The 23831-nt window shown below is 53.2% G+C and overlaps 1 protein-coding gene across 2 annotated transcripts; it reads left to right on the plus strand.

The window, feature by feature from the left end:
• Nucleotides 1-491: 491 nt before the first annotated feature.
• Nucleotides 492-6528, plus strand: LOC105049118 (phosphatidylinositol 4-phosphate 5-kinase 6-like). 2 transcript variants are annotated; one of them, XM_073261252.1, is made up of 8 exons: nucleotides 492-2009; nucleotides 3024-3188; nucleotides 3282-3447; nucleotides 3542-3658; nucleotides 3766-3959; nucleotides 4081-4187; nucleotides 4281-4365; nucleotides 5879-6528. In XM_073261252.1, the coding sequence occupies exons 1-8, from the start codon at nucleotides 676-678 to the stop codon at nucleotides 6009-6011; spliced, it is 2301 nt and encodes a 766-aa protein (XP_073117353.1). In that variant the 5' UTR covers nucleotides 492-675; the 3' UTR covers nucleotides 6012-6528. The 2 variants fall into 2 exon arrangements, with proteins under 2 accessions (XP_073117353.1, XP_073117352.1); XM_073261251.1 differs by lacking the exon at nucleotides 5879-6528 and adding an exon at nucleotides 5043-5872 and having other exon boundaries at nucleotides 494-2009.
• The last annotated feature ends 17303 nt before the right edge of the window (nucleotides 6529-23831 follow it).

Below are 23831 nucleotides of genomic sequence, written 5' to 3' on the forward strand. Positions count from 1 at the left end.
CGTGGTAAAGAAAATGGAATGCGATGCATCAACAAATTTGGCGCACGATAATGACCTCTCCCTCACTTGTACCTTGTCATGGCTCCAAAAGATTCATAAATCCATAAAGTTTAAACCAAATTATACATAAAAAACAGTAAATAAGTTAGAAAGAAACAAAATATGTTTTTTATCTACTTTCTCCCTTCCTATGTATAAAATAAAGTATATGAGAAATAAAACTTTTAGGACCCAAGAAAGTAGGAGAGACTTCCAATTTCCTCCTTCCAATTGTGTGGGATGGTAGCTGATGTAGGAGAAAGAACCGGAACAACAGTGTAGAAAACCAAATAATAAATAAAAATAATAATAATAGTAATAATAATAATTTGAAAAAAAAATAAAAATAAGAGACTAAAAATAAAAAAAATAAAAAAAACATACACACCAAAAAAAAAAAAAAAAAAAAAACAAGAAGAAAAAGCCAGCCCTCCTTCCAATACATCTCTTTTGGCTTTATTTCCTCCCCACCCCCAGAAAAAGAGAAAACACCAACTGAACCCCTCCTCCCTCCTCCCCTTCCCTCCCATTTCCTCAGCATTCCCAGGGAGAGAGAAGAGAAAGAAAGTTTGAGAGAGAGAGAGAGAAGGAAGGAGTATAGAAGAAGAGAGGAGGAGGAAGGGGGTAAAAAAGAGAATGTTCAAAGACCAACTCCGCGCCAAGGCGTGGGAGTCGACGGTGCGGAAGACGCAGCAGCAGCAGCACCAGTCCGGACGGCGCCGGGCCTACATCTTCACGCCCATGTCCGTCGCCCCCGCCGACGACGCCGACGGCCCCACCGCCCCCGCCGGCGACGACGAAGCCGCCGCCTCCGACGACGACGCCCCGCCCCCAGAGGAGCCCTACCACGCCGAGCGCCTCCTCCCCAACGGCGACTTCTACACCGGCCAGTGGGCCGCCGGCCTCCCCCACGGCACCGGCAAGTACCTCTGGACCGACGGCTGCATGTACGAAGGCGAGTGGCGCCACGGCAAGACCACCGGCCGGGGCAAATTCTCCTGGCCCTCCGGCGCCACCTACGAGGGCGAGTTTAAGGCCGGCTTCATGGACGGCATCGGCACCTATACCGGCCCCTCCGGCGACACCTACCGCGGCGGCTGGAGCATGAACCTCAAGCACGGCCCCGGCAGGAAGTCCTACGCCAACGGCGACCACTACGACGGCGACTGGCGCTCCGGCGCCCAGGACGGCCAGGGCCGCTACATCTGGCGCAATGGCACCGAGTACACCGGCCAGTGGCGCGCCGGCCTCCTCCACGGCAAAGGCTCCCTCGTCTTCGCCAATGGGAACAGGTACGACGGCGGCTGGGAGGACGGCGTCCCCAGCGGAAACGGTTCCTTCCGCTGGGCCGATGGCAGCCTCTACGTCGGCATCTGGAGCAAGGACGATGCGGAGCATAAGGGGGTCTATTACCCCTCGCCGGCGGCGACGTCGCCCACTGCAAGGGACCCGCAGGAGGCCTTCGCTGCCGAGCTGCCGGAATGCAGGATCTGCCCTGGCGAGATCGTCTCCATTCTTCCCTCGCAGAAGACCGTCAGCTGCTCCGGCCTCGAACAGGCCGGCTCCAAGCCCCCGCTCCGCCCCCGGCGGCGGGCCTCCGTCGACACCGCGGCCGGCGCCGCCGGCGGGCCGACGAGGCGGCCCAATGGACGGACCAAGACCATCATTGGGCTGAACAGCAACGGGGAAGGGGAAAGGGGGTTCGAGAAGATTTGCATCTGGGAGTCGGATGGCGACATCACCTGTGACATTGTGGATGGGAGCTCGGTGGTGGGCGGCGGAGGGAGGGAGGAGGTGGATGATGTTGTGATGGCGGGGCGGCGATCGGTGGATGTGGATCCGAGGGTGCTCAGGACGCTGGCACCACAGCAGGTTCGGTGGCCACCGAAGACGCCGAGAAAGCAAGGGGATACCATCTCCAAGGGCCACAAGAATTATGAGCTCATGCTCAATCTCCAGCTTGGGATCAGGTAATCCTTGTTGCCTTGGCTGCATTGTTAATGAAGCGACAGTGACAAATGCTGGGAGTAAGAATTCCAGTTATCCAGATTGTTGAATCTCTGATGCAATATCTTGCTTTGTTGTCAATTATTCAAATCCATGTTGGTCTAATTTGGAAGCTAATCTCCTACTCTGTTGGAATAATTAGTGAGGGAGATATGGTAAATAAGATAAGAGGAAGAACAACTTGTTTGCCAACTAATGATTTTTATTTCCCTTGCATCTCCCTTTGTGAAGAACCTCTTGTTCCATAGAAGGAGAAAACACCCGATTTTTTTTTTTTTCCGTTAAGAAAAAAAATTCTAGGTGATGTAATTGTTCCATGGCTGAAACAGAACTATTGCTGTCAATGTTGAAAACATTACTTAATTCCAAGCTTTAACATCCTCAAAGAGGTTTCCTTCCCCTTGCTGTTGATCTGACTACAACTTCCTCTTTCACTTCTTATTTGGGGGGGGTTATGCTCTTCCTCATGTTATCAGAAGTAGCCAAGTAGAAACTAAGTATTTTGTTAGCTTTTATTCCATGTCTAGAATAAGACAGCAAGGAATGCATTGTTGTTCCATAAAGCTGGGCTTCATTTTAATTGTACATGAGGATTGCAGTGTATAATAGCTATTGTTGATATTACTTGGTTTGGTTTTCCTTCCTTGAATTCATATATTACTCCAGGCTGAAGTTGTTAATATCAATTTTGTCTTGATGAGCAAAAGAGGAAACTATTCTGTCTCAAGTAGCTTCCTCCATTTAATTTGCATTCTTGACCAGGATCCTCTTAAGACAAAATAGAATCCACATTTTGCCGCATCAATGTGTTCTTTGAATCTGTGCAGAGTGCTCTGCTGTTTTGTTGAATCATATGATGCTGTTCATTACTTTTTACCATCATAACTCCTTGTGAAATGACTTTCCACTGTAGTTATATCCTTATCTTATTGAGCTTAGTAATAATCATCAATTTATTTCTCGTTATGGTGGCACAGGCATGCTGTAGGAAAACAAAGTCTGGCCTCGTCTGAATTAAAAGCATCGGCTTTTGACCCAAAAGAAAAGGTATGGACAAAGTTTCCTCCTGAAGGATCAAAACATACACCTCCACACCAATCTTGCGAGTTCAGATGGAAGGATTACTGTCCATTGGTATTCAGGTTTGCCGGTGACATGTATCTTTTCACAATATATGAGCTATTTCTAATTGTGTTCAGGTTTGCTAATACATCACATTTGAAATGAATGTTCAGGACACTCCGCAAACTGTTCAAGGTCGATGCAGCTGATTATATGATCTCTATCTGTGGAAATGATGCCCTTCGTGAACTCTCATCTCCTGGAAAGAGCGGAAGCTTTTTTTACCTGACCAATGATGACCGTTACATGATAAAGACAATGAAGAAATCTGAAGTTAAAGTGAGTTCTTGAGTTTTCTCTGAGTGCATTTTTCCAAACTGAAACAAGGCTACTTTTCCTTGCTTGACCTTGTGAATCAATAATCATTATACAGGTGCTTCTAAGGATGCTTCCAGCCTATTATAACCATGTCCGCAATTATGAGAATACTTTGGTGACCAAGTTCTTTGGTCTGCACTGTGTCAAGCTAACTGGAGCTACTCAAAAGAAGGTTAGACTGAGGGTGTGAGACTAGAGTCTGTTAGAGGTATAGCAATCATTCCTAACCATGGTATTTGCTTTAATGTTTTTGAAGTTGGTTGTTTTCCCCTGTTGTAGGTCCGCTTTGTTATAATGGGAAACCTGTTCTGTAGTGAGTTTGCCGTCCATAGGCGTTTCGACCTGAAAGGGTCTTCCCATGGTCGTACAACCACTAAGCCAGAGTCAGAAATCGATGAATACACTACTTTAAAGGACCTTGATCTTAATTTTATATTTCGATTGCAAGGATCTTTCTTCCAAGATTTTCAGAGGTAACTAAAGTTTAATTTGCCTTAACACTTCTTGCAAATAAAATATTTTGCCTATCCGGGATCCTAGATCTTTTGAATTCCCCAAAGTTAATTTAGAGGTTGTACATTATGGTTTTTACAGGCAAGTAGAGAAGGACTGTGAATTTCTTGAGGCAGAGAGAATCATGGATTACAGTCTTTTGGTGGGCGTCCATTTTAGGGGCCCCAGTGAGATGCCTTTGGCTGAAGGTTGATTATAAAGCCCAGAAAGTTAACATTCTCAATTATTGTGTAACTTTTTCTGGTTATGCAGCTGATAAATTCCATGTCTTTTGGGCAAAGGTAATGGTGAAATTGGTAGCAAAAAAGAAGCACCACCTCACCTTTCAAGAGCAATTGTGGATCAGTTTCTCTATGATCCAGCAAGGTACTATTCAAAAACATGGCTATTTTCTTAATTAGTTATTTTTTCCCTCTTCAGTTATCCTGATTGAAATTTAACGAATATTGTATGTGGTAACACTGTATGAAATCCATATATTACAAGATAACAGGGATAGCATAATGTATTAATTTTTAAGCATCTTATTTTAGTACTGTGTTGACTACAAACAAATGAATGGCTGTTTTAAAGACATGACATTGTGTAATTTAATCAGTGCCAGGTGTCAAATGTTCGACTGACATAACTTATCTACACATAAATTAACTGACCAACATTCCCTTGCTGCTTAATAATTCGTAATGCAGTGTATATAATTTGGCTAGGCTTTTATTTAGGAAGGTTGCATGCAACTTTTTCCTCTAAAAAATGATTAACTAATACAACCATGTTGGTTATATCTTCTTTTTTAAAATCGTTACGTTAACTTCTACCTTTTGAAGATTACATTAGGAAAGTTTTTATTTCAAACATTATAATCTGTTAGATCGATCAAACATTGCCCACCACGTCTTGTTTTCTAGTTTCTGTAGTATGATATCTTGTTTTGTCTCCTCCTTACGTTCTGGCATATATGTCAAAATTATATCTACTATCTGGAGTCCCGAACAAACTGGTCCACCGGCCTTGCTTTTCACATTCCAATCATATGCTTGTTGTAGGTTGGCCATGAGCAGGCTAGGTGTGAATATGCCAGCTAGGGCTGAACTGACTGTTAGAAGGAATGACAGTGAACCCCAGCTGATTGGAGAACCCACAGGGGAGTTCTATGATGTAGTCTTGATCTTTGGCATCATAGACATACTCCAAGACTATGATATCAGCAAAAAACTTGAGCACGCATACAAGTCTATCCAGTATGACCCAACCTCAATATCCGCTGTTGATCCAAAACAGTATGCAAAGCGCTTCCGTGATTTCATATTCAAAGCGTTTACAGAGCACACCTAGAACTTCTTAACAGAAAAGTGCCACCATCAGTACAACAACATTCAGAACATCCCCATGGAAGCTGATCAAGCTGAAACCAAGGTGTTTGGCTTCTCAGCATGTGTATATTATTTCAGTGACCGCATTCAGAAAGATCTGTGCTTCAGGCATCATTGAAGCCACTCGTGATTGGTTCGTGGCTTGGGAAGTTGCATGGCTGATAAACCAGTGCGGCTCTCCCCCTACGTAAATATGAACAGAGATGTATACATTCGCTAAATATCTATTACTACAGGTAGTATTTGTATGTTTTATTGAGGGTATAGATAGAAATTGTGACGAGGAGAGCGCAAGCCAATTCGGAACTGTAAATGATTTTACCTGAGGGTAACATGTGTCAGATTTCATTCTTTTTGTAATCAGTTTTGTTTTTCTCAGAAACTCGAGAGGAATTTCTGGGATTTTTAGTATACTTGTACAGGAGGACTCAAATTGAAATGACTTTCTGTCAACCATATCTTGTTTTTTGCACTTACGATATAATACAAAATATTGACATCAATGACAGGAGTCTTATAATGTCAGAACTTAGAATTCCATACAAGAGAAACTGTTCTTGGATGCTCCATTCCTTCGGTACCACTTCAAATGTTGGTGGGGTCTTTGAGGCATGGCATGATGCAAGATGGCAGTTGGTGTAGCAAATTTGTGACGGGGACAGTTTGCTGCAACGGGATAAAAGAGCTGGTTCCTTGCATTTGGTGTTGGAGACTATTTTCTGCGGTGAAATAGTCATGGGAAATAGCCAACTTTAAGCTGTCAAGTTGTGTAGAACCCACCTGATATGGATTGATGAACAACATGCTATGTGATTTAATCTTTGCATTGGTTCAGAATCTCAGAGTGTCTACTGCAGGCAAGCACTTGGTGGGTCAGTGTGGCCCTCAAGATTGTCACCTCTTTGGATATGTTTCCAAATATTCTAGTCTTGGCTTGATCTCCAGCTTGGGGATAATCAACTCCCATATCAGTGTGACAGAGACATCATCTCTGCTTGCCGAATCTCTCGGACATGGTGGCCTACAGATAATTCCCCCGCCTGCACTTGATCAGGATGATCCTGAGTTTGTCGAAAAAGCCCTGCAAATCTCTACCATATTGTAAGGCAAAATTTGAAATGGATATTGAACACATTGTTACTTTTAACTGCTTTTAACCTTTTCGGGGCACTTCGTCGATATAAGTTTAGTACTAAATGCACTCATCTTCATTAAGTTATTCATTCTCTCTATCTCGGCAGAGTAGGATGTGTTATCAAATTGTATGTATGCATATATAATCCTTAATCAGGTGGAGGATCATAATTGTCCATGCTTCTTGTCATGTGCATATAACATAGCAAGATTTGGCAGAATAAAAAATTCACATAGTTACAAAGGTCAATAATTGACATATTAGCCATGTTTTCCAGCCTTGTCAAAAATTAATATAGCAGCTAGATGGACAAGCTCAATATTCTAACATTACCATTATGTCTAACAAAATCAAGTTAAGAGTTAGAATATCTTTCTACAAGGTTTTAGGCAAGAAGCTGCCAGCTAGACTATCAGCAAATTCCCTTGTCCAACTACCAGAAAACTAGAATCAAATTCCACTTAGCTTGGATTAAAGGGATATAAGACTAGCACTGAAATTTTATGTAGCCAAAAATTTCATAGAAGTCTTGTCAACTCAAACAAAAGGTAGATATCCACTAGATTTTATGCTCAAAATAATAATAACAATAAGAACTAAAAGTTCTAGTGGGGAGGTCTTCACTCCAGTGCTTGCAAGCAGCTGATGTCAAGAGGGACCTTTTTTCACCTCCATTCTCACCAATGAGGTTGTTATTACTGGATTCAATTGATTGGCCATGCATAAAAGCTGTGACCAGTGCTGCCAACGGCCGGTACAAAGGAAGGCATCCACACTGAAACTTCCTCCTTCCTCTTCTGATTAAATCCCAAACGGTGCACAGAAGCAGTGGAATCCTAATACAATATACTTCAAAGCTCCTTAGAAGATTCTTGTCTAAAAGGTTATGTAGGAATTACCATACTTTTATAATAAAGTATATTTGTTCCAATAAATTTAAGGCCCCAGGTCCGGCCGAGACAGTACCGACCATAATCTCAACAAGCTTCTTGTACCAAAAGAATCCCGGAGGATTCCTTGTGGGATATGATCTTATATTTTTTTTTTTATGATCAGAGTTGTTGGACCTGCAGAAAAGGAAGGATGATGCCCAATAAAGTGATGCCTGTCAGTGTAACTTCTACTGTAGCCAGCTTGGGGCATGAACAGGCTTTTATAAATTTCCAAATCTCAGAACAGTGCATTGTCGCCGGGTGGAGATATGGCTTTCTCTGTTCCTACCCTTCTTTAATTTTCTTTTAATGAGGCACTACTCCTAGATGAGTTGGATTGCAGCGAGGATAGGGGCAACCAGTAGCTAGATTGCTAAGAGGATACTGTCCCTTGGACAATCATAAGACATGCTTCATGTCTCAAACCACAAGGTCTATAAAGCCTACAAGCATGATTCAAGAGGGCTACAGGGACGTTACTGTAGAAAAACTTGTGATTTGTAATGGAGTAAGCTTTATATTTGATCACACCTTAAAAGATTGGATGTCATATCACAAATGATCATATTGCTTAATAATTTTCTTGGTATTGTTGTGACCCCTCACCTTTGGACATTCTTCACCGGAGACATGATTTGAAGCCTTCGGATAAGCCATTAGCTTCCGTTCCTTTTTGTGTTAAGCAAATAAGACAAGCAGAAAGAACGTGGTGGAGGATGACTCAGTGACAATTGTCTCATGGATGCTTACCAACACTACTTCTTGTCGTCCTTGTTTGATGGTTCTTATGACCCTTGGGCTTGCCATTTTTTGTTTGTGGGATACGAATGGTCACATAGTGATGGGCAACTTAGCCTTGGCTGCTCATTTGTTCCAAGAAATTAGCATCTGATTGGGTGGCATGCCATGAAATCTGAATACTTTCTACTTGTAATACGGTTTTCCTGTTGTTTTTGCCAAGGAATATTGTGGGATGTAGCAAGATTCTTGCGGCAGTAGCTGATTTATCTAAGCTTAATGATGCCTTGCCATGTCATGATTATGTGAGCTAGGAATAACCCAGCCTAACACCACCCAGAAGTCTTGAACCCAAAACCTGCCTTCTTAGCAACACGAGAAGTGCCACAGTTTGACAATATGCAGTTAGAACAAAGTCATCTATACTTTAGCCATTAGAAAATTAAATTAAAAGAAAAAATGAACAAAAAAATATGAGATTTGTAGTTCATGCAAATCATCCTTGCACCATGATAGTTGTTGGTGCAAAAATCCGCTTGCACCGGAGAAGCTGGAGTCGAAGGAGTCGCGGTCGCCGCCGGGACCTGCAAAAGAAGTCTAAACCGGAGGTGGGGTTGCTCCGGCAAGACCCTCCGATGCTCAAGTCAGTTCTCTGCCTCAACAAGAATGGAGCACTCGAACGGAAATTTTAGCAAAGTTTCTAGGTAAAAACAAGAGCTTATGGAATAACGTATCTGGGGTTCCCCTTTTATAGGCGGAGGGGGCAACAAACTGATGGTGACTCCTGTAACCGTCTGGCAGTGGGCCGCCCATAGTCAGGAAAAGTTTATTGCGGAGAGTAGTGGGGTGGACCCGTGGCTATTACCGGGGTGTGCCACGTGGAGTCTGCCACGAGAAGCGGAGCGGCGTCCGTTGTCGCGACCTGCCAGAGGATGAAGAATCGCGCGGTATCCGTCGTAGGAAGTGGAGCAGGACCATGGCCATTATTACGGCCTGCCAAGGAGTGATGGAGCCGCGTGGAATCCGTCGCAGGAGGTGGAGCAGGGTCGTGGAGTAATGGAGCCGCGTGGAATCTGCAGCAGGGAATGGAGCAGAATCGCGGCTGTTACTGCAGCGTGCCAGGGGGCGAAGGCCTGTCGGCTGGAGTCCGGCTGGAGTGTCTGGTGGAGAGAGGTAGTTAGCCATCTGTCCAAGAGGAGCTCAGAATCCAGCTTTCGCATGAGTTCGGATGGAGTCTTCCTTCAGTCACAGTCGGGGGCGGAGCCCGGCTCCCGTAGGAGCCCGGGCGGAGCTTACCAGCAGTTGAAGTTGGTGACGGAGCCCGGCTCCCGTAGGAGTCCGGGCGGAGTCTTCCTGCAGTTAAAGTCAGGTGCGGAGCCCGGCTCCCGTAGGAGTCTGGACGGAGCTTACCAGCGGTTGAAGTTGGTGACGGAGCCCGACTCCCGTAGGAGTCCGGGCGGAGTCCGCCTTGCGGTCGAAGTCGTGGACGGAGCCCGGCTCCCGTAGGAGTCCGGGCAGTTGAAGTTGGTGACGGAGCCCGACTCCGGTAGGAGTCCGGGCGGTTGAAGTTGGTGACGGAGCCCAGCTCCCGTAGGAGTCCGGGCGGAGTCCTCCTTGCGGTCGAAGTCGTGGACGGAGCCCGGCTCCCGCAGGAGTCCGGGCGGAGTCTTCCTGCAGTTAAAGTCAGGTGCAGAGCCCGGCTCCCGTAGGAGTCCGGACGGAGCTTACCAGCGGTTGAAGTTGGTGACGGAGCCCGGCTCCCGTAGGAGTCCGGGCGGAGTCCTCCTTGCGGTCGAAGTCATGGACGGAGCCCGGCTCCCGTAGGAGTCCTGGCGGTTGAAGTTGGTGACGGAGCCCGACTCCCGTAGGAGTCCGGACGGTTGAAGTTGGTGACGGAGCCCGGCTCCCATAGGAGTCCGGGCGGAGTCTTCCTACAGTTAAAGTCAGGTGCGAAGTCCGGCTCCCGTAGGAGTCTGGACGGAGCTTACCAGCGGTTGAAGTTGGTGACGGAGCCCGGCTCCCGTAGGAGTCCGGGCGGAGTCCTCCTTGCGGTCGAAATCATGGACGGAGCCCGACTCCCGTAGGAGTCCGGGCGGTTGAAGTTGGTGACGGAGCCCGGCTCCCGTAGGAGTCCGGGCGGTTGAAGTTGGTGACGGAGCCCGGCTCTCGTAGGAGTCCGGGCGGAGTCCTCCCTGCGGTCGAAGTCATGGACGGAGCCCGGCTCCCGTAGGAGTCCGGGCGGAGTCTTCCTGCAGTTAAAGTCAGGTGCGGAGCCCGGCTCCCGTAGGAGTCCGGACGGAGCTTACCAGCGGTTGAAGTTGGTGACGGAGCCCGGCTCCCGTAGGAGTCCGGGCGGAGTCCTCCTTGCGGTCGAAGTCATGGACGGAGCCCGGCTCCCGTAGGAGTCCAGGCGGTTGAAGTTGGTGACGGAGCCCGGCTCCCGTAGGAGTCCGGGCGGAGTCCTCCTTGCGGTCGAAGTCGTGGACGGAGCCCGGCTCCCATAGGAGTCCGGACGGTTGAAGTTGGTGACGGAGCCCGGCTCCCGTTGGAGTCCAGGCGGTTAAAGTTCGTGACGGAGCCCGGCTCCCGTAGGAGTCCGGGCGGAGTGTTCCTGCAGTTAAAGTCAGGTGCGGAGCCCGACTCCCGTAGGAGTCTGGACGGAGCTTACTAGCGGTTGAAGTTGGTGACGGAGCCCGGCTCCCGTAGGAGTCCGGGCGGAGTCCTCCTTGCGGTCGAAGTCGTGGACGGAGCCCGGCTCCCGTAGGAGTCTGGGTGGTTGAAGTTGGTGACGGAGCCCGGCTCCCGTAGGAGTCCGGACGGTTGAAGTTGGTGACGGAGCCCGGCTCCCGTAGGAGTCCGGGCGGAGTCCTCCTTGCGGTCGAAGTCGTGGACGGAGCCCGGCTCCCGTAAGAGTCCGGTCGGAGTCTTCCTGCAGTTAAAGTCAGGTGCAGAGCCCGGCTCCCGTAGGAGTCCGGACGGAGCTTACCAGCGGTTGAAGTTGGTGACGGAGGCCAGCTCCTGTAGGAGTCCGGGCGGAGTCCTCCTTGCGGTCGAAGTCGTGGATGGAGCCCGGCTCCCGTAGGAGTCCGGGCAGTTGAAGTTGGTGACGGAGCCCGACTCCCGTAGGAGTCTGGGGGGAGTCCTCCTTGCAGTCGAAGTCGTGGACGGAGCCCGGCTCCCGTAGGAGTCCGGGTGGTTGAAGTTGGTGACGGAGCCCGGCTCCCATAGGAGTCCGGGCGGTTGAAGTTGGTGACGGAGCCCGGCTCCCGTAGGAGTCCGGACGGAGTCTTCCTGCAGTTAAAGTCAGGTGCGGAGCCCGGCTCTCGTAGGAGTCTGGACGGAGTTTACCAGTGGTTGAAGTTGGTGACGGAGCCCGGCTACCGTAGGAGTCCGGACGGAGTCCTCCTTGCGGTCGAAGTCGTGGACGGAGCCCGGCTCCCGTAGGAGTCCGGGTGGTTGAAGTTGGTGACGGAGCCCGGCTCCCGTAGGAGTCCGGGCGGAGTCCTCCTTGCGGTCGAAGTCGTGGACGGAGCCCGGCTCCCGTAGGAGTCCGGGCGGAGTCTTCCTGCAGTTAAAGTCAGGTGCGGAGCCCGGCTCCCGTAGTAGTCCGGACGGAGCTTACCAGCGGTTGAAGTTGGTGACGGAGCCCGGCTCCCGTAGGAGTCCGGGCGGAGTCCTCCTTGCGGTCGAAGTCGTGGACGGAGCCCGACTCCCGTAGGAGTCCGGGCGGTTGAAGTTGGTGACGGAGCCTGGCTCCCGTAGGAGTCCGGGCGGTTGAAGTTGGTGACGGAGCCCGGCTCCCGTAGGAGTCCGAGCGGAGACCTCCTTGCGGTCGAAGTCGTGGACGGAGCCCGGCTCCCGTAGGAGTCCGAGCGGAGTCTTCCTGCAGTTAAAGTCAGGTGCGGAGCCTGGCTCCCGTAGGAGTCTGGACGGAGCTTACCAGCGGTTGAAGTTGGTGACGGAGCCCGGCTCCCATAGGAGTCCGGGCGGAGTCCTCCTTGCGGTCGAAGTCATGGACGGAGCCCGGCTCCCGTAGGAGTCCGAGTGGTTGAAGTTGGTGACGGAGCCCGGCTCCCGTAGGAGTCCGGGCGGTTGAAGTTGGTGACGGAGCTCGGCTCCCGTAGGAGTCCGGGCGGAGTCCTCCTTGCGGTCGAAGTCGTGGATGGAGCTTGGCTCCCGTAGGAGTCCGGGCGGAGTCTTCCTGCAGTTAAAGTCAGGTGCGGAACCCGGCTCCCGTAGGAGTCCGGATGGAGCTTACCAGCGGTTGAAGTTGGTGACGGAGCCCGGCTCCCGTAGGAGTCCGGGCGGAGTCCTCCTTGCGGTCGAAGTCATGGACGGAGCCCGGCTCCCGTAGGAGTCCGGGCGGTTGAAGTTGGTGACGGAGCCCGGCTCCCGTAGGAGTCTGGACGGTTGAAGTTGGTGACGGAGCCCGCAAGGGTCAATCCCGCTGAGAACTTCGGCTGTGGGTATTCTATACCCAACACCAGTCCCCCTACTTCCAAGTTTGAATTTCGAATGAAGGAAGTACAGAGAGATTGGCATAGCCGAAGTTGTCCCCTCGAATCCTGCACACGACCGCCCCCAGATATTTTGGCATTAAATGTGCGCGTGCTGGAGTCTTTTCGAATCAGGGCAATACGAAGAGACCCTTCAAAATTTCCGCTGGTACACTGGCCCAGGTACGGCACAATAATAACCCTGCCAACCGTCAGCCGCTTTTAACCGTCTGTCGCGGCGAGTGGGACACGTGTCGAGCGCGGGCCAGCCTGGGGGGATTCGCGATCATTACGGCGCCAGATCCTAGGGTCTATTTAAACCCGTCCTTCCACCTTTAGGGGTCCTATTTCGCTCCAGAGTTCTACCAGTATCTGCCCTTCCTTCGAGAGCCCTGTTTCTGTTGGCGTCTTCTCGGCCTATAGGCACCCTTCGAGTCGTCCCTGTCCTCGCCCCTCTGCATCCCTCTGAGCGATCTAGATTAGTCCCAGAACCTTCATCTTTCTTCCCGCCACTTAGGGGCCTTTTCTTTGCCATTTTTTTTTTCTGTTGTATTCCTTTGAGTTAGTCGCCTCTGGCCTCCCGTCCTTTGTCCTGTTCGTCTTCTTCAGGATCTTTAGAGTCTTCATTCGAAGTTATTCGAAATGTCTTCCGGCTCTTCCGCTCCCAGCGGTTCCGGGAGTTCTTCCGCCTCAACCCCCCAGGTCCCTCGTTCTGTAGATGAACCCGCATCTGGGGCTGGGCTTCGCCTGGTTTTTGCATCGGGCGCCATTCCATGCTCCCTGACTCCGGATGAACTCCTTCTGATAAGGGTTCAGTATGGAGTTCCTCCGAAGTACGACCTGGAGCTGCCTGGCCCCTCCGACCGGGCTAGCACTCCCCCACCCGGTCATTTTTGCCTGTATCAGGAGGCATTCCGTGTCGGACTCCGGCTTCCGCTTCCGTCCTTTGTTGTCGCCCTCTTCCGCTTCTTAGACATCTTTTTGGCTTCTGTTGCTCCAAATTCTTTTAGGTTTTTGATAGGGTTTCTCTCCCTTTGCCATGTAGTCGAGGTCCCACCATCCCTCTCTCTGTTTAGGCACTTCTATACCTTCAAGCGTCATCCTTCGACGAAGGACTGGTGGTATTTCTCCCCTCAGTTCGGCAAGAAGGGGTTGCTGAAAGGTGCCCCCTCTTCAATCCACAACTGGAAGGGGAAATACCTCTTCGTCTACTGCCCGACCCTGAGGCTGGGCCTGCCCCCTTGGGGCTCTCTGAGGGATTCTGTCCGTCGGACCCCCAGCCTGGGGGAGGATGACCTCCAGGCTGCCCGGAAGCTTCTCGCCTATTCCGCCCCTTCCCTTCCCAACCTTCTGAGGGAGCAATTTTTGTTCAACATTGGCCTGAGCCTCCAGGATCCTGCGAGTACTTCATCTTTTCCTTTCTTTTCTTTTTCTCCTGTCCTTCTTCTTTCTCTTTTCTTTCTCTCTTTCTTTTTTTTTTTGTGCCACTCCTTTTCATTCTATTACTGATTTCTGATCTCTCTCCTCTTTCTCTTTCTCTTTCTTTTTTTTTTTTAAGGAATGGACGCCGAAGTAGCACGGATGCTTGCTAGGGGCCTCAAGGCCCACAAAAGAAAGGGTGCCGCAGCCTCTGGATCGGCAAAGAGGGCAAGGGCGGAGGAGTCGAGCTTGGCCGCACCCGTCCAGGCGGCTCCAGCGATCGACATTCCCTCGGACGCCGAACCTACGGCCCCCCGGGCTTCTTCGAGGAGTCCACCGATTGGGGCTTTCATTTCGGGGGTCCACCCCATGGAGGTGCCCGTAGTCGAGAGGGGGAAGAGGAGGAAGTCGGTGGCCCGCAGGGTGAGTAGCCGCCGAGCCACCGCGGACGAGTCCCTCTGTTCCGAAGAGGAGCCGGAGAATCCCTTTAACGATAGGGACCTGATCAGGCAGTTGATCGACGGCTGCATCCTGCCCGAAATCATTGAGAGGATCGACCGCACCGATCCTGAGCAGCGGGTCTGGGACTCCCTAGGGTCCTTCCTCGAGATAAATAAATCTTCTTTTAACCGGCTATTCGGCCCTTGTTCTGATCCCCTTGTCGTCCTTGCAGATTGGGCACCAGCTCCTCGCCAATATCGAGGCGACGAACCGGGCGAGGAGGGACGCCGTCCAGGTGGAGGAGTGCTGTCAGACCGAGGTCGCTCGCCTTAAAGAAAAGGCAGCCGAAGTAGTCGCCCTCCAAGAGGCCCTGAAAAGAGAGAAACAAGCCCGGGAGGAGGAGAAGCAGACCTTGGAGGAGACGGTGAGAAAGGCGGAGGCCGAGGTCACCAACTTGGCTGAGCAGATTTCAGTCCTGGTCTTGGAGGCCAGGGTCCTTGCGGTAGAGAAATTCAAGACCTCCGCGGAGATGAGGGACCTGAATGTCCAATTCGGCCAGGAGGCGTTCATCAAGGGGTTCAAGCTCTGTCAGGAGAAGGTGGCCAAAAAATTTTCGGAGCTCGACCTCAGCTTCCTGGGTGAGGAGTCTGAAGATGAGGCCGGTCCCTCGCCCGCTGCCACTGCTGCCGCAGCCCCCCTTTCAGGATGCCGAGTTCTCTAACCCCTGCCCCTGAGGTCTGAGACCTCCGACCTTGTATTTTTATTTTACCGTAATTTTTCTTTTCCTTTTTATCTTCAAGAATCATCCAATCAATAAAGTTGAATTTCTTATCGTGGGTGGCTTCTCCCTCCTTCCTTTCTTCTCTCTACTTTTCTTTCTGTGACGAGTCGTGTCTTGACGCTTTTGCCTTCCGATGGTAGTGTCCTGCAGAAGCACTTCCCCTGCCCCTGGGGATTCCGCTGAAGTCGATGATCCAGTGGCTGAAGAAGGAAGTCCTTCACTTGACAAAAAAGTCAAAGAAGATGGAAGGCGAGCTTCGCAGACTGAGAGAGGGTCATTCTGAAGCCATCGCGGAGGCCACCCACTTTCGAAATCTCCACGTGAAGGGGATCATGGAGTATAGCCGGAGGAAGGAGGACTTCGCGAAGGAGCTTGAGGAATGCAAGAAGAGCGTCAACGGCCGAATTTGGGCTCAAGCTGCCAAGATTAGCGTTCTCAAGGTGGAACTGTCGGCTGTGATGGAGAAGATCGGTCAGCTGGGAGGAAGTTCGTACCGACTCTTGGCTCGGGCCGACGGCGATCGGGAGTGGTCGAAGAAGGTCTCCGACCTTCAGCAGCAACTTCAGGACGTCAAGGTGAGCTACGACGTGCATCGGGCCGGTTGGCGCAGGCAAGTAGAGGAATATAAAGGGAGACTCAGGGTGGCGACCGACGAAGTCGCCCGTCTTCAGAGGCAGCTGGCTAACAGGGCTCAGCTGACTTCTGCCCGGGATTCCAATGAACTCCAGTCCCTGAGAGGAACCGTCGAAGGGCTTTCTGTTGCCCTTGGGGAAAGGACGGCTGAGCTGCAGTAATTGAAGATCCAGCTGGCATACGAGCAGCAGGCCGTCACGGACGCGGAGGCGGAATCTGAGGTCCTGAGAAAGAGGCGTCGAGAGGCAGAGATCGAGAGCCAGCAACTTCGTCGGGTGCTCCAGGACGCGCTGCTAAAAAGGAGAGAGCTAGAAGAAGAAATTGAGAATCTAAGGCAGTCCTGGATGAGGGGTGGAGCAGATAATTCTAGGTCGGAAGGAGCAGAGCTTCCCTAGGGCTCTTTTTGTCCTTCTGTCTTTTCATGTATACATTTTTTCTTTTGTTGTTTTGTCCCGCTTTTGTCGTTTTGCTTTTGTTCCTTTGGCCTTCTGGGCTTTATGGTGTATACTTCGCAAATGGAATGAAAAGGGGATTTTGTGTTACCTCGCCCGTATATTGTATTAAATTATCGTCCGTCGAACTTCTCTTGTGTTCGACTTGTCCGACGTTGACGTCGTTGGGGGGTGCCCAGTCGTCGATGCGCTGGTTTGCTTTCCTCGTCGTTCACGACCATAGGCTCAAGCTTGGTGGTCCGAACTCCGCATTACTTCGAAGACGTCGCTGTCTTCTTGACCTGTGTCGAGAGCCTTCCTAGAGGCCGGGGGTGTTTGGTAGGAACTTTCCATCTTTGTTGAAATGAGGTTCCTTAGGTCTTTGGTGTGGTTTGTCCTTCATCTGTTTCCGACGTTGCTCATCGCTCTTCCTCTTTAATTTCTCTCCTCTTTTTAGAGTGAGGCCCCCCTCGCTTTTTGCGGGGTTGCGTAGGAGTGTGAAGGTGCCGCTGAGGGGCCTTTCCCCTTTATCCGATCTTATCGGGCGGTCGGGCTCTGTCACCGTCAGGGCGAGGTTCTCCTTCTGTTCCCAACGGGGCCGCGGGGGCACATAAGGGCCATTGCAAGGGTCTCTCCCCCCATCCGGTCTAAAAGAATCGGGCCTTCGACTTTGCTCATGTCAGGACGAGGTTCTCCTCCTGTTCCTGACATGGCTGTGGGGGAATGTTAGGACGTTGTAAGGCCTCTCCCTCCATCCGGTCTAAAAGAATCGGGCCTTTGACTTTGCTCATGTCAGGACGAGGTCCTCCTCCTGTTCCTGACATGGCTGTGGGGGCACATTAGGGCGTTGTAAGGCCTCTCCCCCCATCCGGTCTAAAAGAACTGGGCCTTTGACTTTTCTCATGTCAGGACGAGGTCCTCCTCCTGTTCCTGACATGACTGTGGGAGCACATTAGGGCGTTGTAAGGCCTCTCCCCCCATCCGGTCTAAAAGAACCGGGCCTTTGACTTTGCTCATGTCAGGACGAGGTTCTCCTCCTGTTCCTGACATAGCTGTGGGGGCACATTAGGGCGTTGCAAGGCCTCTCCCCCAATCCGATCTCAAGATAATCGGACTTTCATTTTAGTTATGTTAGGATGAGGTTCTCCTCCCATTCCTAACATAACTTTGCTTTAATTGTTTGAAGGGGTTATACCCAGTCGTGACAAATCCATGCCAAATGGGAGGAGCATGCCAAGTCGAAAGGAATTTAGATTCAAGGTGAAATCGTAAGCGATACATTTACAGGTTTTCTGGGTTCCATGGTTGTGGGAGGTCTGCTCCTCCCTCCTTGGCGGCTCAGGTTGCGGCAGGGCCCTTGGCCGATCTTCTCTACCCTTGGGCCGGCGTCGGATGAACCTGTCGAGTCGACCTCGTCGGATGAGCTCCTCGATCTCGTCTCGAAGCTGGATGCATTCCTCCGTGTCGTGGCCGTGGTCGCGGTGGTAGAGACAGAACTTGTTGGGGTTGCACTTTTCGGGGTGTGTGCGCATCCTCTCTGGCCTAGGGAGCTGCTTCCTGACCTCTATCAGTACCTGGGTCTTCGAGGCATTTAGGGGGGCGTAGCTGCGGAACCTTCTCGGTGGAGAGCCCCATCGAACCCCGCGATCCGAACTCCTCTGCCTGCATACCCGGGGTGGGGTGTGGGCATGCTTGTGCCCAGGAGGGGATCGACAATGTGGCCGAGCTTTCCTCGACCTTTTTCGACTGCGGGCTTACTCGAGTCTCCCGCCTGCCGCTCTCTCACGGTCTCCTCATCCTTCATTTTGAAGGCTTCTTCCGCTCGGGCGTACCCTTCAACCCGGGCCAACAAATCAGCAAAATTTCTGGGGTACTTCTTCTCCAAGGAGAACAAAAGGTCATTCTTCTGAAGGCCGCCCTTCAGAGCGGCCATTGCGACTGATTGGTCCAAGTTCCGGACCTCCAGCGCCGCGACGTTGAAACGATTGATGTAGGCCCGAATGGATTCCCCTTCCCTCTGCTTGATATTGATGAGGGACTCCAAACCCATCCGGGGCATCGGCTGCTGATAAAATGGGCCACGAATTGGTGGTTCATCTGATCGAAGAAAAAGATGGTACCCGACTTCAGAGCCGAGTACCAGTTTCTCGCCGCTCCCTTCAAGGTGGATGGGAAGGCTCGGCATAGAATGGCATCGGGAGTGCCATGAAGCAGCATCATCATCCGAAAGGCTTTCAGATGATCAACCGGGTCCGAAGTCCCATCGTAGCTTTCGAACTGGGGGAGCTTGAAGTTTGGCGGGATCGGTTCCTGCATGATCATTTGAGAAAAGGGAGGGTCCGTGCAAATATCTTCACCATAAGTGGGGGGAGCATGGTGGAGTTCTTCAATCCGCCGGTTCATCTCTTAGAGTCTCCGGTCTAGAAAATCCTCTCGACTTCGAGTCTCGAGGGTCCTCTGACAAAATGGGGGCAGGGATCTTCCAGGGGTGGAGTCGTGATCCGATTGAGGGCTCTCCACCCTCGAGTTCATTTTTTCAGGAGAGACGGGACGGATGGCCCAAGTGGCCCGCCCCGTCGCCAGATTCTGATGTTCCGACGACACCCTTTCCAGGCGCGCTGATGCCTGCAGCTGCCGCTGCTGCTGCATAGCTTGCACAGCTTCAGTGAGGCCTCTGACCTGCTGCGCTAGCAGATCAAACTGATCCGCGCCGACCGCCGTCGCCGGAGGAGGAGGAGGTTGGGAAACAGGAGGTGAGGTCGAAACCCGAGATCTGGCCGCGGAGGCCGTGGATCGTCGCGTGGACATCTTGCGGGGAGGCATCGAGCAAGGACCGAGTGGAGAAAGGAGGAGGGGACGTCGGAAGAAACGCCCGGGGGCGGTCCCGTTGAGCGCTCCTTTAAGAACAAGGATACTGAGAAGACACAGGCCCTTCCTCTAGCGCCAATCCTGTTGGTGCAAAAATCTGCTTGCGTCGGAGAAGCTAGAGTCGAGGGAGTCGCGGTCGCCACCGGGACCTGCAAAAGAAGTCTAAACCGGATGTGGGGTTGTTCCGGCAAGATCCTCCAACGCTCAAGTCAGTTCTCTGCCTCAACAAGAATGGAGCGCTCGAACAAAAATTTTAGCAGAGTTTCTAGGTAAAAACAAGAGCTTATGGAATAACGTATATGGGGTTCCCCTTTTATAGGCGGAGGGGGCAACAAACTGATGGTGACGCCTGTAACCGTCTGGCAGTGGGCCGCCCATAGTCAGAAAAGTTTGTTGCGGAGAGTAGTGGGGTGGATCCGTGGCTATTACCGGGGCGTGCCACATAGAGTCTGCCACGAGAAGCGGAGCGGCGTCCGTTGTCGCGACCTGCCAGAGGATAGAAGAATCGCGCGGTATCCGCCGCAGGAAGTGGAGCAGGACCGTGGCCATTATTACGGCCTGCCAAGGAGTGATGGAGCCGCGTGGAATCCATCGCAGGAGGTGGAGCAGGGTCGTGGAGTAATGGAGCCGTGTGGAATCTGCCGCAGGGAATGGAGCAGAATCGCGGCTGTTACAGCAGCGTGCCAGGGGGTGAAGGCCTGTCGGCTAGAGTCTGACTGGAGTGTCTGGTGGAGAGAGGTAGTTAGCCATCTGTCCAAGAGGAGCTCAGAATCCAGCTTTCACAGGAGTTCGGATGGAGTCTTCCTTCAGTCACAGTCGGAGGCGGAGCCCGGCTCCCGTAGGAGCCCGGACGGAGCTTACCAGCAGTTGAAGTTGGTGACGGAGCCCGGCTCCCGTAGGAGTCTGGACGGAGTCTTCCTGCAGTTAAAGTCAGGTGCGGAGCCCGGCTCCCGTAGGAGTCTGGACGGAGCTTACCAGTGGTTGAAGTTGGTGACGGAGCCCGGCTCCCGTAGGAGTCCGGGCGGAGTCCTCCTTGCGGTCGAAGTCGTGGACAGAGCCCGGCTCCCATAGGAGTCCGGGTGGTTGAAGTTGGTGACGGAGCCCGGCTCCCGTAGGAGTCCGGGCGGTTGAAGTTGGTGACGGAGCCCGGCTCCCGTAGGAGTCCGGGCGGAGTCCTCCTTGTGGTCGAAGTCGTGGACGGAGCCCAGCTCCCGCAGGAGTCCGGACGGAGTCTTCCTGCAGTTAAAGTCAGGTGCAGAGCCCGGCTCCCGTAGGAGTCCGGACGGAGCTTACCAGCGGTTGAAGTTGGTGACGGAGCCCGGCTCCCGTAGGAGTCCGGACGGAGTCCTCCTTGCGGTCGAAGTCGTGGACGGAGCCCGGCTCCCGTAGGAGTCCGGGCGGTTGAAGTTGGTGACAGAGCTAGACTCCCGTAGGAGTCCGGGCGGTTGAAGTTGGTGACGGAGCCCGGCTCCCATATGAGTCCGGGCAGAGTCTTCCTGCAGTTAAAGTCAGGTGCGGAGCCCGGCTCCCGTAGGAGTCCGGGCGGAGTCCTCCTTGCGGTCGAAGTCATGGACGGAGCCCGGCTCCCGTAGGAGTCCGGGCGGTTGAAGTTGGTGACGGAGCCTGGCTCCCGTAGGAGTCCGGGCGGTTGAAGTTGGTGACGGAGCCCGGCTCCCGTAGGAGTCCGGGCGGAGTCCTCCCTGCGGTCGAAGTCGTGGACGGAGCCTGGCTCCCGTAGGAGTCCGGGCGGAGTCTTCCTGCAGTTAAAGTTAGGTGCGGAGCCCGGCTCCCGTAGGAGTCCGGACGGAGCTTACCAGTGGTTGAAGTTGGTGACGGAGCCCGGCTCCCGTAGGAGTCTGGGCGGAGTCCTCCTTGCGGTCGAAGTCATGTACGGAGCCCGGCTCCCGTAGGAGTCCCGGCGGTTGAAGTTGGTGACGGAGCCCGACTCCCGTAGGAGTCCAGGCGGTTGAAGTTGATGACGGAGCCCGGCTCCCGTAGGAGTCCGGGCGGAGTCCTCCTTGCGGTCGAAGTCGTGGACGGAGCCCGGCTCCCGTAGGAGTCCGGGCGGTTGAAGTTGGTGACGGAGCCCGGCTCCCGTAGGAGTCCGGGCGGTTAAAGTTGGTGACGGAGCCCGGCTCCCGTAGGAGTCCGGGCGGAGTCTTCCTGCAGTTAAAGTCAGGTGCGGAGCCCGACTCCCGTAGGAGTCTGGACGGAGCTTACCAGCGGTTGAAGTTGGTGACGGAGCCCGGCTCCCGTAGGAGTCCGGGCGGAGTCCTCCTTGCGGTCGAAGTCATGGATGGAGCTCGGCTCCCGTAGGAGTCCGGGCGGTTGAAGTTGGTGACGGAGCCTGGCTCCCGTAGGAGTCCGGACGGCTGAAGTTGGTGACGGAGCCCGGCTCCCGTAGGAGTCCGGGCGGAGTCCTCCTTGCGGTCGAAGTCGTGGACGGAGTCCGGCTCCCGTAAGAGTCCGGGCGGAGTCTTCCTGCAGTTAAAGTCAGGTGCGGAGCCCGGCTCCCGTAGGAATCCGGACAGAGCTTACAGCGGTTGAAGTTGGTGACGGAGCCCGGCTCCCGTAGGAGTCCGGGCGGAGTCCTCCTTGTGGTCGAAGTCGTGGACGGAGCCCGGCTCCCGTAGGAGTCCGGGCAGTTGAAGTTGGTGACGGAGCCCGACTCCCGTAGGAGTCCGGGGGGAGTCCTCCTTGCGGTCGAAGTCGTGGACGGAGCCCGGCTCCCGTAGGAGTCCGGGCGATTGAAGTTGGTGACGGAGCCCGACTCCCGTAGGAGTCCGGGCGGTTGAAGTTGGTGACGGAGTCCGGCTCCCGTAGGAGTCCGGACGGAGTCTTCCTGTAGTTAAAGTCAGGTGCGGAGCCCGGCTCCCGTAGGAGTCTGGATGGAGCTTACCAGCGGTTGAAGTTGGTGACGGAGCCCCGCTCCTGTAGGAGTCCGGGCGGAGTCCTCCTTGCGGTCGAAGTCGTGGACGAAGCCCGGCTCCCGTAGGAGTCCGGGCGGTTGAAGTTGGTGACGGAGCCCGGCTCCCGTAGGAGTCCGGGCGGTTGAAGTTGGTGACGGAGCCCGGCTCCCATAGGAGTCCGAGCAGAGTCCTCCTTGCGGTCGAAGTCGTCGACGGAGCCCGGCTCCCGTAGGAGTCCGGGCGGAGTCTTCCTGCAGTTAAAGTCAGGTGCGGAGCCAGGCTCCCGTAGGAGTCCGGACGGAGCTTACCAGCGGTTGAAGTTGGTGACGGAGCCCGGCTCCCATAGGAGTCCGGGCGGAGTCCTCCTTGCGGTCGAAGTCGTGGACGAAGCCCGACTCCCGTAGGAGTCTGGGCGGTTGAAGTTGGTGACGGAGCCCGGCTCCCGTAGGAGTCCGGGTGGAGTCCTCATTGCGGTCGAAGTCGTGGACGGAGCCCGGCTCCCATAGGAGTCCGGGCGGAGTCTTCCTGCAGTTAAAGTCAGGTGCGGAGCCCGACTCCCGTAGGAGTCGGATGGAGCTTACCAGCGGTTGAAGTTGGTGACGGAGCCCGGCTCCCGTAGGAGTCCGGGTGGAGTCCTCCTTGCGGTCGAAGTCGTGAACGGTGCCCAGCTCCCGTAGGAGTCCGGGCGGTTGAAGTTGGTGACGGAGCCCGGCTCCCATAGGAGTCCGGGCGGTTGAAGTTGGTGACGGAGCCCGGCTCCCGTAGGAGTCCGGGCGGAGTCCTCCTTGCGGTCGAAGTCGTGGACGGAGCCCGACTCCCGTAGGAGTCCGGGCGGAGTCTTCCTGCAGTTAAAGTCAGGTGCGGAGCCCGACTCCCGTAGGAGTCTGGACGGAGCTTACCAGCGGTTGAAGTTGGTGACGGAGCCTGACTCCCGTAGGAGTCCGGGCAGAGTCTTCCTTGCGGTCGAAGTCGTGGACGGAGCCCGGCTCCCTAGGAGTCCGGGCGGTTGAAGTTGGTGACGGAGCCCGGCTCCCGTAGGAGTTCGGGCGGAGTCCTCCTTGCGGTCGAAGTCGTGGACGGAGTCCGACTTCCGTAGGAGTCCGGACGGAGTCTTCCTGCAGTTAAAGTCAGGTGCGGAGCCCGGCTACCGTAGGAGTCCGGACGGAGCTTACCAGCGGTTGAAGTTGGTGACGGAGCCCAGCTCCCGTAGGAGTCCGGGCGGAGTCCTCCTTGCGGTCGAAGTCGTGGACGGAGCCCGGCTCCCGTAGGAGTCCGGGCGGTTGAAGTTGGTGACGGAGCCCGCAAGAGTCAATCCCGCTGTGAACTTCGGCTGTGGATATTCTATACCCAACCGTAGTTAATAATAATACTTATCACTGCCAAAAGCCCTTCTAACTAGACCATTGAGCTGATTGGATTGCTGGAGAGCTCGATGAGATGCTGCACAAATCAAGAGAGATAATTGGACATTTCAATGCACCTTCTTGGATAGTAGGTGATGCAGCTTGAAGCGTAGAAAAGATAAATCTAAGGCACCGTTTGGAGCTCTTGAATTACTCGAAAAGAAAATAAATGCCGAAACTATAAAAAAACCTTCAAGGTAATTGAGAATAGAAAAAATGATTCAATTCATCGTTGCCAAAGACCCTCAAAGAGGTACAATTTATAGGCCTACTGAC

Source organism: Elaeis guineensis, chromosome 7 (assembly GCF_000442705.2).
Source record: "Elaeis guineensis isolate ETL-2024a chromosome 7, EG11, whole genome shotgun sequence".
Taxonomy (NCBI): Eukaryota; Viridiplantae; Streptophyta; class Magnoliopsida; order Arecales; family Arecaceae; genus Elaeis; species Elaeis guineensis.

What these genes read in the sequence shown, in the direction of transcription:
- LOC105049118 (XM_073261251.1), top strand. Translation starts at nt 676, where the DNA reads ATGTTCAAAGACCAACTCCGCGCCAAGGCGTGGGAGTCGACGGTGCGG. An exon ending in TGAAGAAATCTGAAGTTAAA is followed by an intron (nt 3,448 to 3,541) that starts GTGAGTTCTTGA and finishes ATCATTATACAG; the next exon opens with GTGCTTCTAAGGATGCTTCC. An exon ending in CTGGAGCTACTCAAAAGAAG is followed by an intron (nt 3,659 to 3,765) that starts GTTAGACTGAGG and finishes CCCCTGTTGTAG; the next exon opens with GTCCGCTTTGTTATAATGGG.